The sequence below is a fragment of the Lactuca saligna genome, chromosome 3 (assembly GCF_052625555.1).
Source record: "Lactuca saligna cultivar CGN05327 chromosome 3, ASM5262555v1, whole genome shotgun sequence".
In the NCBI taxonomy this organism is placed as follows: Eukaryota; Viridiplantae; Streptophyta; class Magnoliopsida; order Asterales; family Asteraceae; genus Lactuca; species Lactuca saligna.
In genome coordinates, this window is record NC_136419.1 from 52463045 (window position 1) to 52481892 (window position 18848).

Genomic DNA, 18848 nt, shown 5'->3' on the forward strand with positions numbered 1-18848 from the left:
TAAACCTGTTACTGTTATTGGTATACATTGTGATAGCATGGTTGCTTTTACTAGAGTACAAAGTTAGATATACAATGGAAAGGTGAATAAATTGTGATTCTAAAAACAATTTTTCTACAACAAAAGAGCTTAAGAATTTTGTAAAAAAACAAACGTAATGGTTTTCATTAGAGAAAATAGGTAGGGTGCTCAATTTAAAAAGAAAATTTTATTAATATGTTGTAATGACTACTCTTTCAAGAAAATATAAGATTTTATTTTGTCTAAACAACTCTAACACATTGTTTTAGCTATGTAACACATTGTTTTAGCTAAGTATCCAAAAAAAAAAGAGATAAATAACAAATGATAAATACCAAAGTATTCTAAACCGTGCAAGACCTTTCCTAGTTTGACCTAACAATTGCATTTTAATGAAGGGGTTGACTAAAAAGATACCAATTTTACCATTTAGACAACCATAATTAATTTTTGAAATACTTTTATTGGTAAAAAGCTGATTACAAGTAATTGATTATAAGTTAAAATCTTGAACAAAACCTACAACAAAACGTATCCATAAAATGATCTATATAAATTTGAAAGTTTGGAGACTTAGAATCCTTAACCAATAAAATCACCATTTTTACGGTTATCTCTAGCTAATTCCTCGGATAATAATATAATTACTTAAAATAAATATCGATTGATTTTTATAAGGAAAGGTCGCTAGATAATTGACAGCGCAAAAAAGTTAACTTTGACCTTCTTTTGAGAAGAATAAGAGCACACAGCTCCTAGACAGCCCATTCTCCCCCAAATTGAGAATTTGTAAAGCAATGGAGCAAACACCTACGCCACCGCTACCGTCTCTCTCCGCCACAACCACCGCCCCTGCCGCCACCTATCCCGAGTCTCTAGATTCTTCCCCTCGTTCACGCAACACCGATTCGTGGGGCGAAGACAACTCAGTACACCCGTCTAACAATGGCAGTATGACGGTTGCGCCGCAAGCGGGTTTGACTAAGCTCCGGCTCATGTGTAGCTACGGCGGCCACATAGTCCCTCGTCCCCATGACAAGTCTCTCTGCTACATCGGCGGGGATACACGAATCGTCGTCGTTGACCGCCATACGACTCTATCAGACCTCACTCAACGTCTCTCCAAAACCCTCCTCCGATCTTCATCTTCGTCGTCGTTAGTATCTACAACGGCCTCGTTTACACTTAAGTATCAACTCCCGTCGGAAGATCTCGATTCATTGATCTCCGTCACCACCGACGAAGACCTCGAGAACATGATCGACGAATACGAAAGGCTGAATTCATCGTCCGATGTTAGCAAATCGTCACGGCTCCGTTTATTCTTGTTTCCGACGAAACCAGAATCTGCTTCCTCGATCGGATCGCTTCTAGAAAACAGTACTAAATCGGAAGATTGGTTTCTTAACGCCCTAAACGGTACCACGTCGGGATTTTCCGATACTTCATCGGTGAATTGTTTACTAGGTTTGGAAGACGATGTTCCGGTTCCGGAGAAAAAGGATGCTGATCAGAAGGGTATAATCAGCAAAAATCCCAAAGGTAATACTTCTGCACAGGATGTTCATTCGGTACCCGATTTGGAGAGGACGTCTTCGTTTGGGTCTGCTTCGTCATCTCCATCGTTGGCTAGCTTACCGCCGATTAGAGTGCATGTGGATGATAATTTAAAGGTTGGAGTGATCGAGGAGCAGTTTTCTCAGATGAGTGTACAGCAACAACTCCACAAGCATCCAGACGATGGGGTTTACGTGGCTGCTCCTGCTTCGACGGTTGTGACGGGTGTGCCGTTGAGTTCTACGGCGGCGATGCCGGTAGATTACCCAAACCGAGTTTTATCCGAGGATGAGAGATCCGATCAGGGTTCTCAAATTGCTTATCAAAAGCAACAGCAACAGCAACAGCAACAGCAATACCAGCAGCAAAAGCAGTCTATGGGTTTCGATTTGGCCTCTTTGGATTCTGTTTCAAGGTATTTCTCAATCCCCTTTCCTATTTGTTCTAATTTGTTTCCAATGCATAGCCAGTGCATGCCAACTGTTTGTGGAAATTCCCAAGTGAAATTGATCTCGGATTTTGCTACGAATTTTAAATTTTACATATGTATGAACTGCAGTGACGGAAGACAAAAACCTCCTATGATGTATCAGGATCCATTGGTACAAATCCAATCTTCTAACAACAACAATCGATCTGATCCAAATAACCTCTCAGATCAAAACACTAGAATCCAAATGCAACAACAACAAATTCCAGAGTCTGCTTATATAATGTCAATGTCAAACAACCAAGTTGATCCACAGCATCCTCAACTCCACCAACAACAACAGCAACAACCACAATTCATCCACACTGCCGTTCCACCACCACAATACATCCACCACCACCCATCCGGTGCAGTTCCCATGGCATCTTACTACCAAATGTACCCATCTCAAAACCAGCACCAGCACCACCCTCACCACCCAGCCCTCGATCAACAAAACTTTGTGTATTACATGCCTGCCACAAGGCAACCTCCCCATGGATACAACCTCCAATTACAGCAGCAACCCGCCAGCTACGCCGAAGCACCGCCTGCAACTGCCGCCCCACAAGCACCATCTCCGGCTTATACCACCGCCAGAGCTCCTCAAACTGCCGCCAAGAGCGAATTACCCACCGGAGTTTATGGAACCACAAATTCCGGGAATTCCCAATTTGTCCAAGTTCCTTCAAGCCAACACCAGCCTCAGTATGTCGGCTATTCACAGCTCCACCACCCGCCGCCACAATCTGTAGCTTCCTCCGCCTCTGCTGGTGGAGGTAATTATGGATATGAATATGGTGACCCCGCACAGGGACAGCATATATACTATGCAGCTCAGCCTATGCCGCCTCAATCTACCGCCCAATATCAGACCATGACTGGTGGTGAATCCGGTTCTTATCTTCCTACAGAGAACAGTACAAAGCAACAACAGGGGAGAACTCAATAACCATGTCACATGTGACATGAAGGTGAGTTTCTTGGAAAGTTTTGCAGTAAAAGTGGTATTATTATTATTATTATTATTATTATTATTATTTTTCTTGGTGTTTATTGATAATATGTCGTTTATCTTGTTCTTTACGTTGGTTGGTGGTATGTGTTTGTTATAGGTACGTACAATAAGAATTAAGAACAATTGGAATAGATTTTTTTATTTTTCTTTTACTTGTGTATTCTTCTTTGGATGACATCTATCTCGTATATTATGTTATATCGCTATTAGTGGATTCTTGAAATTTATACTGTAAAAGCTTGTAACTTTGTGTTGCTTTGTGAGATCTTATTCTATATGTGTAGAGTAAGTGGAATATCACATCACTTTAGGTTTTAGTTGATGATTGGACACCACGCTTTGATACCATTAATCTCCCAACCCTAATTTCCAAGTCAACTAAAATCTTTATGAAGTTAGGTAGGAGATAGGTCATGGGTACATGTTTTGTGTATTGGATGAGGTATTATATTGTACTGTGTTTTTGTTTTTGAATTGATCTTTTGTAATCGAATGTAAGCATAAAACATTTGTTGAGTTTAGTATAACTCTGGTAAAGTCCTCGTGTAACAAATAATGCAAAGTGGAAGTGTACTATGCATTTATTTTTTTGTTGAAAGAAAAAAGAAATAATAGAGGAGGGTACTTCAGATTTGAAAGACTGAAATGATAGCATTGGGACAAAGGTCAGTTGGTGATATTATGATGAGCTAGTTTTTGGCTACTAGACATTGGTCGTATCTTAAAACTAAAAGCCAAAGTCTTAAATTGAAAGAAGGGAATAACAAGTATGAAATGGATGAATTTTGCAGATAATACCAAAAGAGTGGGTGTCCAGCAACATAGAAAGTGGGGTATCTACAGAATCTAATATCTTTGCACTATTTATGTTGAAAATAATTAACACATATCTGAGTTTTTCTCTTTTGAGATAACCTTGTTTAAATTTTTTGAAAGTGAAAGATTTGACCCAATCATATATATATATATATATATATATATATATATATATATATATATATATATATATATATATATATATATATATATATATATATATATATATATATATATATAAAAGAGATATTAAGGGTGTTTTTAATTATGGAAAAGGTAAAGGTACAAAGAAAATTTTGATTTTTTTAATTTAACAGTTTCTTTAAGCGTTTTTTTTTTTTTTTTCATGAGAATGAGAATTTTTCATTTTCAAAAAGTACAAACATCCTAAAATATATTGTTTTTCATAGTTTTTAATTCTAAAATTTTTCTAATATATATATATATATATCCAAGCCCATCACCCACCTTATCTATACACCATATTTTTTTTATCCGCACCCGCAAAGTATACCAACAAACTCACTTAACCACATCGCCACCCACACAACCAAACCCATCAACCCACCTCTATCCACACAACTACACAACCATTTGTACATCTTTAACACCTAACCCCAAACACACCCCACCCTATATCCATACCAATCTATACCCACACCTCAACTCCTCCATCCATAACTACCCTTAGTTTTCCAATTTCAAAAGGTTTCTAAAATATAAACATCCCGCATCCATACACCTCCACCCACTCTCACAATAAAGGTTGTAAAAGACGCTCAATATTATCTTGTTGGTAGACTGAGGTTAAGAGATTAATCGGTTAGACGGTGACTAATTCGAGGCCATAAATTGTTAATTCATTGAATTTAAATAAATTAAATATGATTAATATCATAATAAAGTTCGTAAATACCATTAATATCATAACAAAATATGTTAATATGATTAATACAACACTAGTAATTTCTCAAATAGTTTCTATTGAGATAAAAAATTTGCAAAGTGTCAAATTTTCATCGTTTTCTACTTACTTCACTCATTATGTAGACAAAGATTAATTACTAGGCGTCATCTAGATGTTCATGTAGCGTTGATTAATCGGGATCTAATCGAGATTTTTACAACAATGCTCAAATCCCACCTACCATACCCTAAACATTCCCCTAATCCACCACCCCACCCGGCCCCACCCTTGTACCTTAACTCATTTAGTCTTGGCAATTTGTCTTTCTATGTCGTGTATATATTGCATACATGAACTTAAACGATGTGAATTTGTACACACAAACACGTCACAATATGTAAAACGTGTTTTGGGTATCAAACATGAATACATACTCAATTAATCCATGTGATACGTGACACAACACGAATGTACATTTTTTAACAGTGTTCTACAAAAACACAGATTTATACACACATTGTCTAATACCATTTTTAAAACTATAAAAACACGCATTTCATTTATATGTATACGTGTATATACATGTCGTGGGTACACATGAATTTAATTTGTGTCTTATATGTATTTAAACATGTAAATTCGTGTTTGATACATGTAAGCCATAAAGAACAAATTTAGAAATTGTGTCGACACAAAACACGATTTTCTAGAACCTATACACAAAAAACTCATATATTGTCTGTTGTGTCATGTATCAAATTACCAAGCCTACCTAAATCCAACTTATTCATACACACCAATGCACCCATACCCACCCACACATTGCTAAAAGAACCGTATTGGACATTCTTTTGCTAAAAAAAAAATATCCAAAAAAGGATCTTGAAAATTTAGATTTTTATTTATTTTTTATTGTTTTTAATTATTTATATATTAGGTTTAAAGCCCGTGAATCACATGGTTGATAAAGAAAAAAATTATTTAAGTGTAGTAACTAATAAAAGATATGCAAAAGAAATTAATATTTAAAAAAGATAGAAAAAAAAAGAATCTTTAATAATACATTTGCAAATATATTTTTTATATAATAGTTGATGATCATATCTATAATTAATATTTCAAATGGTTTTAAGATAAACACAATTTTTTACTTATAATTCTTAATTTTTAAAATAGAAATTAAATATCATTTTACTTTTATTCCTACAAATCATCCTATCAAATTAAATAGTGATATGTGTAACATTTAATACACATTTAATAATATTTTAATACACTAATATGATACATGTCATCATTTAATTGAGCATGAGGATTTGTAGGAATAAAATTAGAAGGATATTTAATTTCTCTAAAATAAATTTAATTATAACAGTTTAACAACGTCAAGAATATATGATTGAAAAATAATTTTATTTTAGTTTATCATATATATATATATATATATATATATATATATATATATATATATATATATATATATATATATATATATTCAATATTTACATTAATTAGAGTGTTTATATGGTAAATTGGGGTATCTTTTTAGTTAGGGAGAATTTCATATATATCCTTACAAACTTTAAATATTACGTAAGTATCCTTATAAAATTTGATATTACATATATGTCCTCTAAAACTATATAATTCACGTTTATATCCAAATTTATATTTTAATTAGGATTAAACAAATTTAATACTTAAAAATTGATCTAAAATAGAAAATATTATATGATAATACTAAACTGTCCTTCCTAAATAAAATTTAACGTTGAACCAATTTAATTAGAATCTCATGCGTTGCTTTTCTCCTTTTAGGTTTAGGTTTTGGAATTCTAAATATGATAATAAATGAAAAGCTTTGGTTGAGATAAATAGAATAGGAAACAATAGAGAATATGATAGATCACTTGATTAGAAATGAGTTTTCCAAAAAGATTGTATGGATCGATTAATTTTGCTGTATGGATTCTTTAATTTTTTACATACATCTAAAGTCTTGTGCTTCAAATCGATAATTATGTGTTCTTCTTCAACAATTGGCTCAAATTCCAAAATGAGTTTTCCAAAAACTAGAATGGAAATGGATGCGTTAAAGGTAAAACTGCTACATAATATAGTAATATACTTCATATTTTCACAATCATTCGAACCCATATGTTCTATATGTGTCCATACAAGCTTGTCTTGTATTATTATACTTTAAATTTAGGAACCTAAAAGAAGAAGAAACGATACGGAAGATAATCCTAATTTAATTCGTTTAATCGTTAATAAATTGGTTTTCATTCTAATATTTAATTTGGAGGGATATTTTAGTAATATTATATGAGATATTGAGTTTTAGATAAGTTTTTAAATATTAAATAGGTTTAATCCTAATTAATAAATGAATTTGGATATAGACGTGAATTCTATAGTTTTAAGGGGACGTATATGTAATATTAAATTTTATAAGGATATTAACGTAATATTTAAAGTTTGCAAGGATATATATGAAATTCTCCCTTTTAGTACCCATTTTGCCATACATTCTACGCTTTTTTTTTTTTAGCAGTAAATACAAATATATACTAAATTACTAATAAGTCATTGAAAATTTAACATGATTTCATTCTAAAAAGACAAAACTTCAAAAATGGTCCATGTGGTTTTCAAAAATATCAAGTTTAGTCCCTAAGTTAAAAAAACCTCACAGATGGTTCATGTGGTTTCAAAACTTTTAACAGTTGGTCCTTCCGGCTCACTCCGTTAGCATTTCACCGTTAACTCATTTTTTTAATTTTATATTGCAGGGGTAATTTCATCATTTAAGTTGTAACATTCTCTCTTTAATATGAAATGTTCTTCCAAGAAGATAACCAGTTACATCTATATTCACCGGGTTCATTCCCATCGTAGAAGCACGAATAGAAATTGGGATTTAGGGTTTTAAGCTGCAGGAATTGCAATGGTGCTATCAATATGGTGTTTTCGAGAAAAATTTGTAACCGTGGAGGACTTAGGAAAAAAATACAATACAATACTACAACAAAACTTGTTATTTCTTGGTCGATTGTGTTCACGTAGAGAAATCATTGATTTTACTCTTTTTTGTGTTTGCAGAAGGATATGACAACTATTTCACGTTGAAGATACACTACAGTGGTGTCTTCACCAAAGCACCTGAAAGGAAATACGTTGATGGTGTTGTAGCATATGTAAATGATGTTGACACTGATTTATTTTCAGTTCATGAGCTTGACGACATGGTCAAAGAACTAGGGTACGAAACTGAGCAAACCTTTTACTACCATTTCAATAACCCTGAATACCCTTTGGACTATGGATTATGCCTTTAGGTAACGACCAATATGTACTTAAAATGGTATCATATGTCCCTAAACAAAGACTTATTAGGGTGTATACTGAAACTGGTCAGACAAGTGTAGCTAGTTATTACAAGTCTCATTCTAAAGTTGTTATCGAAGAGTTGAAGCCTGATAATGTGTCACCTGAAATGAATAAAAAGAAACCTTGTAGGAGAGAAGCAAGTCATGTAGTAGAAAGCTTGATCTAAACAAGTCTATGAACCCTGATTATGAGCAATCACAAGTATTAGATGTTGATGAAGGGCATGATTACTCAAAGAGTATTCTGCCATTTATAAGGTCACAAGCTAGCAAACAAAGTCATGTAATTCAAGAGGAAGTGGTGAATCATGAAATTGAAACTCAAGAAGAAGTGATCACAAGTGCAGTTGAAACTGAAGAACCATTGGGAACTTACCATGTACCGAAACCAAGCTGCCAAGCTGATGATGGAGCTAATACTACAACAGTTGATGACTATGAACCATTTATAGAGGATTACTCACTTTTATGCTGATTATGATGTTGAGTTTAATGTTCAAACTTCATTTGAACAATAACCAAAAGTGGATTATCTAGAGGGTATGGTGAGTGATGATAGTGGAGAGGCTTTCAAGTAGACCAATTATATAGTAAACATGTGGACATGGAATGAATTCAATTTTAACTTTAGTGTATCAATATGTGTAGGTTGGAAGGCCTAAGAAGAAGAGAAGGAGGGGTGTTGATGAGCTAAACAACCAAGCTGGTTGATTGAGCAGGAAATATCTGGCAGTCACTTGTTCTAAGTGTCATAACAAAGGGCACAATTGCAAAACATGTAAAGGGCAGGGAGGTCGTGGTGAAGTTGGAGGGGGCTGAAAAGTATTTTTAGTAGTTGGACCTGGTGCTAGTGCTGTAGGTCTTTTGAAACTAAAGTCATGTGTAATTATTTGAAGATATGTTAAGAACTTTTCAGGAATTGCATGTAATGCTTTTGTTGTAGGTCTTTTGAAACTTAAGTCAAGCTTGTGTTGTAGGTCTTTTGAAACTTAGTATGATGGTTGTGTTAAGAACTTTAAAAATTTGCATGTAATGGTGTGTATGCAGTATGCACGTTTTGGTAATGAATTAATCTGTTTTGTGTACTACCCTTCACAGATCAATTAATAACATTGTACATTTCAATTGCAAATCAAAACCATCTTAAATGAGCATTTACAATACACTTAACAATTGTATTTCAAAAACATTCAAGAAATTGAACAATCAACTATTACAAACTACATTCCATTACCATTACCATTACCACTTCATTACACATTAATCTGATACATAAACCAAATACAACAACACCAATTCCAAAACCCCTTACATAAACTGAAAGCAAAAAACCCCTATTCGATTAAAATAAAAAAACCCCTGCAATGGTTACAAACCAAAAACCAAAACTCCATTACCGTCCAAACCTTCACAAGATATTTAGATATTAAAATAATACCAAAAAAAACACCCATGAACAAAACAACATCAGCTGGTAGTTCCACAATTCTGCACTTGCAATGGTAACCCTCTCTTCCAATCAGTTCATTGATCTTATCAAACCTGGAATCACCACCAATACCCTAGCACACATAGGAGGATCAGACCATCGAAGGAACCCACATCTTGTATAGTTCCAAAATTGTCTTCTAGGATTACGATCCGTCCATGAAGTGATCTTCATTGCTTCATTCCCACATCTGCAAGTCACCATCTTTGAATCAGAAGCGATTGGATGTCGTGAAGGGTGCAACGGTCGAGCAACAGTGGAAAGGAGAAGAGAGATGACGACTGATAAAGGTAAAGGGTTTGCCCAAAAATCGGACATGCAATTTCTTTTAAAGAGAGAAGGTTACAACTAAAATGACAAAATTACCCCTGCAATATAAAATTAAAAAATGAGTTAATGGTTAAATGCTAACAGAGTGAGCTGGAAGGATCAAATGTTAAAAGTTTTGAAACCACATGTACCATTTGTGAGGTTTTTTGAGCTTAGGGACTAAACTTGATATTTTTTAAAACCATAGGGACCATATTTGAAGTTCTATCTTCTAAAAATATATCGTCACGTCAATATGTTTATAGCAACAAACTTACATTTATCGGTGAATTATATCATCCTACATAATTTTCTTTATATAATTACTTGTAGTATCATAGTGTCTGATAAACATATCAATAAAAATACTTTGCTATATCTTGTATTCAACCAAAATTATAAAACGTATAAACATAAGGCCAAGGTTTATAAAATAAGATAAAGCAAAACACAAAAAAGCTTATATATTACTATCTTCTGTTTGAAATCAAATACAAATCATCATCAACAAAAAGACATTGACCTGATATCAAATGAAACAAAATAGTGAGAGAAAAAATTTAAAAACATCCCAAGAATACTGTTTGATTCGTAAATTTTGTCAAGGGAGTTGGAATGTTAATAAATGTAAAATGACTAAATTAGCCTTTATTAACTTTTCATTAAAACTGTCATAAATTTTATTTTCTTGAAAATACAGAGTATCCACTTATCAAATATCAAAGCGTACAAACAATCTATTAACCATAACATCCAAAACACCAAACCCTATATCCATTGAAGATCATTCATCCACCTAATCGCCTTATTGATGAAAATTTCACAATTGTCAACATCTCCACCTTCGCCACACTAGATTCTCTTCTTTTTCACACCACCTAACGTTGCTTTCGGCTTGAATGGTTTCACAAAATTTATACCTAAACATAATATCAAAGAGAAAAATAAGAAAAAGGAAACAAGAACAAATATGAACACCTAATTGTTTTATAAGATTAAATTGGCAAAAAAACATGATAAACCAATTAATATTTTATGGGTGCTATTAACTCTCAATTTTCAAACCAAGCAAAAAAGTTAGCCAATTTAGCTCAATGCTTTAGCAAAAGCAATGAGCATAATACACAACAACACAGAATGATTGTTTGATTGATTGTGAAGGAACACTGATAGAATCAATACAGGAGATGACAGGAGACAATGAGGCATAAATAGAGTAAGAGTGGAAGAGAAGGACATACACATACAAATTTGTGAAAAATGGACGTGTGAATGAATTATTGAGAAATGTAAAGAATATTTATAATTTGAAATGTAATCCCTAATTTTTCTTATATTGGATACTAGGTATGAGACCTATGTATTACATGAGTTTAATTAAAAAAATATAAAATTTTAACAATTTGAAAAGTTTGAATTTATAAGAAAAAAAAATTGAATTATTAAAATTATTGAAACTTTAATGTATTGAATACATTACATATATAAACTCTTTCTAATAAATACTTTACATATATATTACATTACATATTAAATGTGGAATTTTAATTTAATAAAATGAAAAATACAATAAAATCACAATTGGAAAATAGAAAATTTAAACTTTTTAGAAAATGCCAAGTGTTTAAATGAAAGAGAAGAGGACATGTGACAAAAAAACCTTCATTTATTATAGTAGATGGAAACAATACAGTTTGAGGAATGTTTCATTTTTAATTAATGGAATTGAACTATTATCCTAAAATAATGGGATTAAACCGGTGGGTATATAGTTTACTAATTTGTTGATAATGACTCAAATTCAAATTAATTTTTTTGTAGTTTTAAATAGCTAAAACTAAGGAATCTAAATTTGGATTATGCAGGAGATGAATATAAAGATAAAGAGTTTGAGATATATATAATAGTTGAAGGGTAATATAGGTAATTCACTTAGCAAAATTGAACCGGAAAAATCAATCGGGAGAGGCTGAGAGATTGTCACGTGGCAATTTGATATTGTTTTATTAGTATAGGAGATAATTGACATTGTTAATTTTCATTACGGCTCTGCTACTCCTTATACCGATTCCAATACACACACCTAGACCCAATCAACCACACCCACTCCCATCCACCCACACACCTCCATGCCCACTCCCACTCGACCCACACCCACCACTACTCCTACCCATATCTACATTCACAACGAACACCCACTTTTTATCGGTTTTAATTTTTTTTCTAACTAAATGAACACTATTATTTATAATGTTTTCTCCAAGAGGGAGCTCATGTTGTATTCTCATGTTCAAATAATGCAGAGTGAATTTATTTTTTTATATTTTTTTGGAAGCAATGGAGAGGACCTCATGGAAGTTTTAGACCAAAATGCGGGGTCAAGAAGTTTCTTATAAATTGATCAATGGTAAAAACGATTGGGGATATCCTGAGAACATTACTTATTGTGGATATAAATCATGTGTAAGCAAAGCCATTTTCGTTTTGCGAAGACTACTTTTCGTTTTGTTGATGGAAACATTGGGTTATCATTATAAGTTTGTAGTGTTTAAAGTTAATGGGTAACAGTTTGCCTACGTATCGTATTTGAACTCGTTTATGGTTAAATGATTTATGTTGATGTTTTAATAGAAACCTAGATAAATATGGTTATAGTTAAATATATAACTTATGGTTCATACTATTCATAATATATATATTGGGAAAATGTATCTGAATATATATGTTAGGAAAGTAATGTTGACTAAATATTCTATTAATTTATTTTTGTTGAAGACAATGTTAAGGTTCAATCACCGATGTTACTTAGACCTTCAAGAGTTTTGGAAAGAATTTGTTAAAAATACATTTTCGGGTGCTAAGCACTGAATGTGGGTTTGTCGACTTTTTTAACTATTAATATTTATAAATCATTGACTACGGGTTTGCTATCATCACACATTCCACAAATGAACCATAATCCGGGTTTTCACAAAATATAGACGATAGACCGTTCAAACAGACCATTCTAAGATTGAAGTATGTAAGAGTTTCTATAGTGTTTTGATATGACTCCCTCATATTATGGTTGTGCCATGGATAGATGGATTTGTAAGTGTGAGTATGCTAGGTATCGTCAAAGCAGGTTTGTAAGTCTTCTAAAGCCAGATTAGATTACATGATGGTAGATTGATGGTAAGAACATATACCTTAACATGGATCACATGGAGCTTTGGTGGTCATTTTAAGAACGAAACATCGGTGGATGGATATTAGAGAGTTTGTTTCTATAAATAGCTTCTAATGTGAGTATTCCTACGTCGAGTAAGAGGTTAACAACCATCAAGTGCCTCTTCTCCGGTCACGACTCTCTCATCTGTGGATTATTTCACATGATTTTACTAGTTACCACGGATTTCAAAGTTATTGGATGATTCTCAACTATTCTTGGATGGTTTCGCAGCCACGTATTAGAAACAGTGCCAAGTGTAGAACATAAAATAGGCGATGGGTAGAGATCAGAGCTACCGTCGACAGTAGTGTGTGTGTACAAGTGGTGTGAGTGGGTCACTTTTTTTTATTTAAAAAATTCTCTAAATAATTAGGAGATAAATAAAAGAAGAGTAAGGAAATCTAAAAAAAGTTAAAGGGTGTACTAGTCTTTTCAAGTCGTTAAATGATTAAAACCACATAATTACTTGATTTTGGATATTTTGTGTAAATTAAAAACTTTTTGGACCCTATCCACATGTTTTTTTACTACCACGGGGGACCAATTTTATAGTTTTGTCTATATAGAAGTAAGTTCAAATAAAACATTAAATAATGTTAAAACGTAAAAATACTATGTTTATGTTATTACTAGTATATAACCCGTGAGAACTACGGTTATAAAATTAATTAAACTTTCATAGTATAACTTGAAATTATTAATCAATTATTTCAAATAAATCATTTAAATAAATTATTAATTAAGAGATATTTTTTTAGTTATATAAAATATATAAAATTATATCACCTTATACTGTTTATTAATTTAATTTTATTTTTATTCTAATGTTATTAATTTGATGTAATTAGAATGTAAAATTTAAATTTTGAAATTTAAAATGAAGAATTAATAATCAAATATTAATTTAATGTGATTAGAGTGAAAATTTTAAAATTTAAGATTTAAAATAAAGAATTAAGAGGTTGACATGTGACATATAATATTAATGAGATTTTCTAATATTAAGACACCTTTTAATAGGATAATAAACTTATTTATTTATTAGAATAGGAAGATTCTGCAATGAATGTTGTATACATGTGTATTATTAAATTAATTATAATGTTATCTATTAATTGTTGAAAAATGATATAAAGTTGTGGATACAACAAAAAAAGTAATGTTTTTTATATTTTCACACTATTTAATATATATATATATATATATATATATATATATATATATATATATATATATATATATATATATATATATATATATATAAATTAATGCATATATGGATTCACAATGTTTATATAAACGTAATTTGCATAGTTATTTAACACGATACTTGATATACATCATGAGATATATAATGTTAAGACAGGTTAGTGTGGTCACCCATTTCATTATATTTTTGGTTGCTATTTCAATGGTGCTATATAATTTTTTAAACAACCAACAACAAATATATTAAAACCCTAGCAAGACACTAAAGGAAAAGAAATAAAAATCTTACAAATTTTTAAGATGGAATTACATCCAATAATTCCAATTAAAAATAAACTTTCTATATCTATTACTAATCCAAAGAAAAAAATATTCTCTTATAGAGTCAACAATACTATCCTTTCTCATCTTTCCGCCTTCAAAAACTGTATCGATACAAAACCTCCATAAGTACCAAAGAGTCGTGTTAACCCCCGTATCTATCATTTTTCTTTTATTGGCGTTTCGTCTAATCGTATCAGTTAGATCAAATAAACCATTAATGCAATCAAAGGAGATAAGTTAAATGTCTAACCATTTGAAAATTGCATCTTAAGTTCTTGCAGTCACCTCACATTTAATGAACAACTAGATGGGTAACCCCGTGTTGCGGGGTCCGAATTTGTGAATTTTTTTTGGTCCTAACCAAATTAACTGTATGTAGGGATAGTTTTGTCCAAAACCGTTAAACTAAAAAAACAAAATTAACTATAAAAACACTATGTAGCTTGGTCCAAAAATCTTAAAATCAAATTTTTTAACTATAGATTATTTTTTGCATATAGATCAGTTTAGTGTTAAATAAAAACTACGCATATATTCATGTAGAACTTCCCTCAACCGACAAAAGCATCGATCTTTATAATTATTATAGCAGGAACACATCAATTATGGGTTAGAAAATGGAAACAATACCTAGGACCAAATGCACATAGTTTACTCAGGTGCTTTCTCAGGAATCATTACAGATGCTTCGGGTGTTAGTTGTTGGTTGACCGGGTTCATCATTGAAATGTAAACAATTTTTTTAAAAAGAAAGTATAGATTGTTACTGCAAATAGGCAAAAAAAAGTAAAGATAGGTGATTAGTGAGTTCTAACGCATAGATAAACTATATGTGCAATAAAAAAAAATTAAAATACAAAGACATATAGCTTCATAACCAAAAGAGAAGCCTTAGCAGTTAAATGAGATGCTAAAGCAAAAGCATATAAACTCTTTACTACATAGGTCCATAATACCTTCAATTTGACTAAACAACTTGGCAAAATTCAAACTGAAACCCAGATTAACAACTAAACGATCTTTTTCCAATAGATTATGGACAACTTTTTCATAAAGAAGCTGACGTAAATGTTTAAACTTCAATTCGACTTCTAACCAATTCGAAAACTTCTATTCTCTACTTCCAGATCAACGCAACTATAGGCAAGTAGAAACGGAAATTATAATTTTTCAAATAAGCAAAATTGATTATACATAAAGTGATAAACTACCTGTTGATAATTAGGGGAACTGAACCAATTAATATGAAATGCCAAAAAATAGTATTCAACAACTTAATTTCATCCTGTTCACTCATAACATTGAACAGAGTCGGTTATTCCACAGAATTTTTAAGAAATTTGACTAATAAAACATTCAATTATGCTAAAACATACCAAAGAAAACAAAATTTGTACCAAATTCTAGAAAAAGGCGTTGGTAGCAGTGTTGGATCATTGGTGGCTTCAAATTAAAGAAAACCAATTTATTTCCTAAAATACTTCTGTAGCATATAACCCGCACATTTATGGAACCTTGTGTTAAGAATCAATCTTATTAATGCATTCATTATTTGAGGTTTCTACTGTTTTTGTATGAGGGCCCACATAAATAGATGCTGTGACTGCCACTGCCACCGTATCCATATTGTTGGAAATACATCTTTTGACCTTATTGCTAATCTGACAACAAAAAACATTATGTTGTTTAGTATGTTGTATATTTCTTAAAATTTGATAGAAATGTCAAATACGTACTTGAATTGTAATGCCATTTGTGGTCTTTATGCTGGAATGATTAATATATAAACTCAAGCATTTGACATGATGGCCCAACAATATCCATTCCATAATCCTAAGTAAAAAACAAATATGTGAAAAGTCAAGAATCATGAAAAATATAAATAAACAAATATGTGAAAAGTCAGCAATATCCATTCCGTTCCTATGGTCCGTTGATGGGTTCGAGGGAGGAGCAGCGATTAGGGTTGTTTTACAAAGAAGGCAACTGCATTAGGCAAATCACTAACAAACTTTCTGCAACTTCAAATGAGACCTGTTTATTGTTCATTGCTTGTCATATGTGAAGCTCATATGATGTAGTAATATATATTCAAGAAGATGGGTTACTTTGTTTGTTGATCTTTGAAGTAAAGTATAAAATTTGATACCTTGTTGGCCAATCCTTAGGTAGCATCAAGAGCATTGGCCTTATTACTTGTATAGGGCTGGGGATGATGAAGCAAACAACTTATCCTTAAATTTCATGTCTTCCTACAAAGCAATTGAAACACAATTTCAGTCGAGAATCCGTATTGTAATTTCTATACACAAGAAATTAAGCATATGATCAATTAAAATTCATACACAAATGAGAGTGACCAGACCGATGCCGACAAAATCCTCCAAACTGTTGACTTTTTGATGTGTGTGATTTAGAATTGGAACCATCAGTGCCAAAAATCCGACTAACAAAGTTCGGAAGAATGATTTGAGTAGAATAATGAATAAAAGAATATGAAAATTTTCAAAGGAGAGCCTGTCCATGGAAGTTTGAAATTAACGATACGAAAATAAGGTTAAATTAAAGGCCTAATTTTGCGAAAGGCTAAGAGATGACTAACCTGTAAATTGTAGTCCTTGTTTTGGGATCATCCGTTTTTTCTCTGACCAGAAAAACATGTCTCTCTTTCTGTAATCCGTGAGTGTGGGTTAGATAGAAAATAAGGTTCAAGTATTCAATCGAACATTTGGTGTGCAGAATGAAAGTTACCTGTATAATAACTATTATGAGAACTGTTTTACTTACATGGGTAGTCAAGGAAGAGGAACCTTAAGTTTATGTTCCTGATAGTTGATTTGGGCATGAACCCGATTCAAGATCCAACCCTATACAGCAAACCAAAAACATAACAAAATCATTAAAGGGTATTTTAGGGATTTTAGAATACAAACCCATCTCATCTTTTAAAGTTTTCCTTAGCTAAAAATGGCTAATACAAGAAATATAGCTTACCTGACATCAAATTGAGATATTACAGTAAAAAATTCAGAAATATTTACGAATATTATTGATAATTCCACATAGCCACATACCTTCTTTGATTATTTTTGTAACTCTTTTTAGGTGACCATGTTTGACTCGACTCTGTTTTAGCTATAAATCTACTTGTCTCGAGTATCCAATTCGTCACCTGTATGTTATACAACTAATATGAATAGTTAATACATTTTTTATCCTATTAAATATTAAGTTAAAATATGAGTACCATCAGAGAAAAAATATGCATTTTATTCAAAAAAGCATGCAAATTTTGCCAAAAATTTAATCCGTATATGAGCAACTTGTGCAATAAAGGGTACATCTATTCCTGACATTTTATGAAATATCATGCAAAATTGTCAAGCCCATAATTTCTAGAGTAAACTACAATTTTTGTCCATTTCATAAGATATATATATATATATATATATATATATATATATATATATATATATATATATATATATATATATATATTCTCTAAAAAGGAATCTTGTTTCTTTATTAGTCCTTATGTTAACATTTTGTCATATTTTTGGTCCTTGAAACTCTGTAATGGATGGAGGGCAAAATGGTCATTTGGCAAGGTTTAGCTTTAACCGCCTAAAAATCATGAAATCACCTTGGCCTATGGTAAATGAATGTAGCAAGATGAATGTAATGCGATGTAATGCTGCCACTTCCTGGTCAAGCTCTTCCATCAATAATCCCAAAAGATGACAGCTCCTGATCATTAATATACTTTATATTGTGTTTAGAAGATCAAACATAGATAAAAAGGAATTGAATTGAGGTAAAGAGTATTCCAGTCTATCAAAGTAAACATATCCTAACAAAATCCAACACAAAACAACAAAATAAGTAAATATTCTAGTAAAATTACAATGGAACTATTATAGTAAGCACCTGAAGTTGTTGTAGACTTCTTCAACTCGGTTTTGGTCTGTCACATAACAACCCCCATAAACGAAAAATCAGTTCAATTACTCCCTCATCTCTTCTTGTAATGAGTAATAACAATTCCAAAAATCTATAGTCTTTCATATAACAACTCAATAAAATAAAACCAAATAATTAGTAAGAAACTATACATGTTTTTTCTGCT

The 18848-nt window shown here is 31.8% G+C and overlaps 1 protein-coding gene and 1 long non-coding RNA gene across 10 annotated transcripts; one reads left to right on the forward strand and one right to left on the reverse strand.

The window, feature by feature from the left end:
• Positions 1–752: 752 nt before the first annotated feature.
• PDE331 (Octicosapeptide/Phox/Bem1p family protein) lies at positions 753–3281 on the forward strand. Its single transcript, XM_078985014.1, has 2 exons — positions 753–1993; positions 2138–3281. Exons 1-2 carry the CDS (start codon positions 819–821, stop codon positions 2997–2999), a joined length of 2037 nt encoding a protein of 678 aa, XP_078841140.1. The 5' UTR covers positions 753–818; the 3' UTR covers positions 3000–3281.
• An 11460-nt stretch (positions 3282–14741) lies between these two features.
• LOC145036552 (uncharacterized) lies at positions 14742–17624 on the reverse strand. Of its 9 annotated transcripts, none has more exons than XR_013678465.1 (7): positions 17325–17467; positions 17068–17239; positions 16872–16974; positions 16459–16555; positions 16120–16383; positions 15934–16007; positions 14742–15859 (listed from the first exon to the last, which is right to left on the reverse strand). It is a non-coding gene; the product is annotated as an uncharacterized LOC145036552 (long non-coding RNA). The 9 variants fall into 9 exon arrangements; XR_013678464.1 differs by having other exon boundaries at positions 16099–16383; XR_013678468.1 differs by lacking the exons at positions 14742–15859; positions 15934–16007 and adding an exon at positions 17510–17624 and having other exon boundaries at positions 16014–16383; positions 17068–17168; positions 17325–17392.
• Positions 17625–18848: the final 1224 nt, after the last annotated feature.

Bases quoted from the DNA above. Each gene is read 5' to 3' on its own strand.
- PDE331 (XM_078985014.1), top strand. From the start codon at position 819: ATGGAGCAAACACCTACGCCACCGCTACCGTCTCTCTCCGCCACAACC. The intron at 1,994-2,137 runs GTATTTCTCAAT...TATGAACTGCAG, and splicing joins TCTTTGGATTCTGTTTCAAG to TGACGGAAGACAAAAACCTC.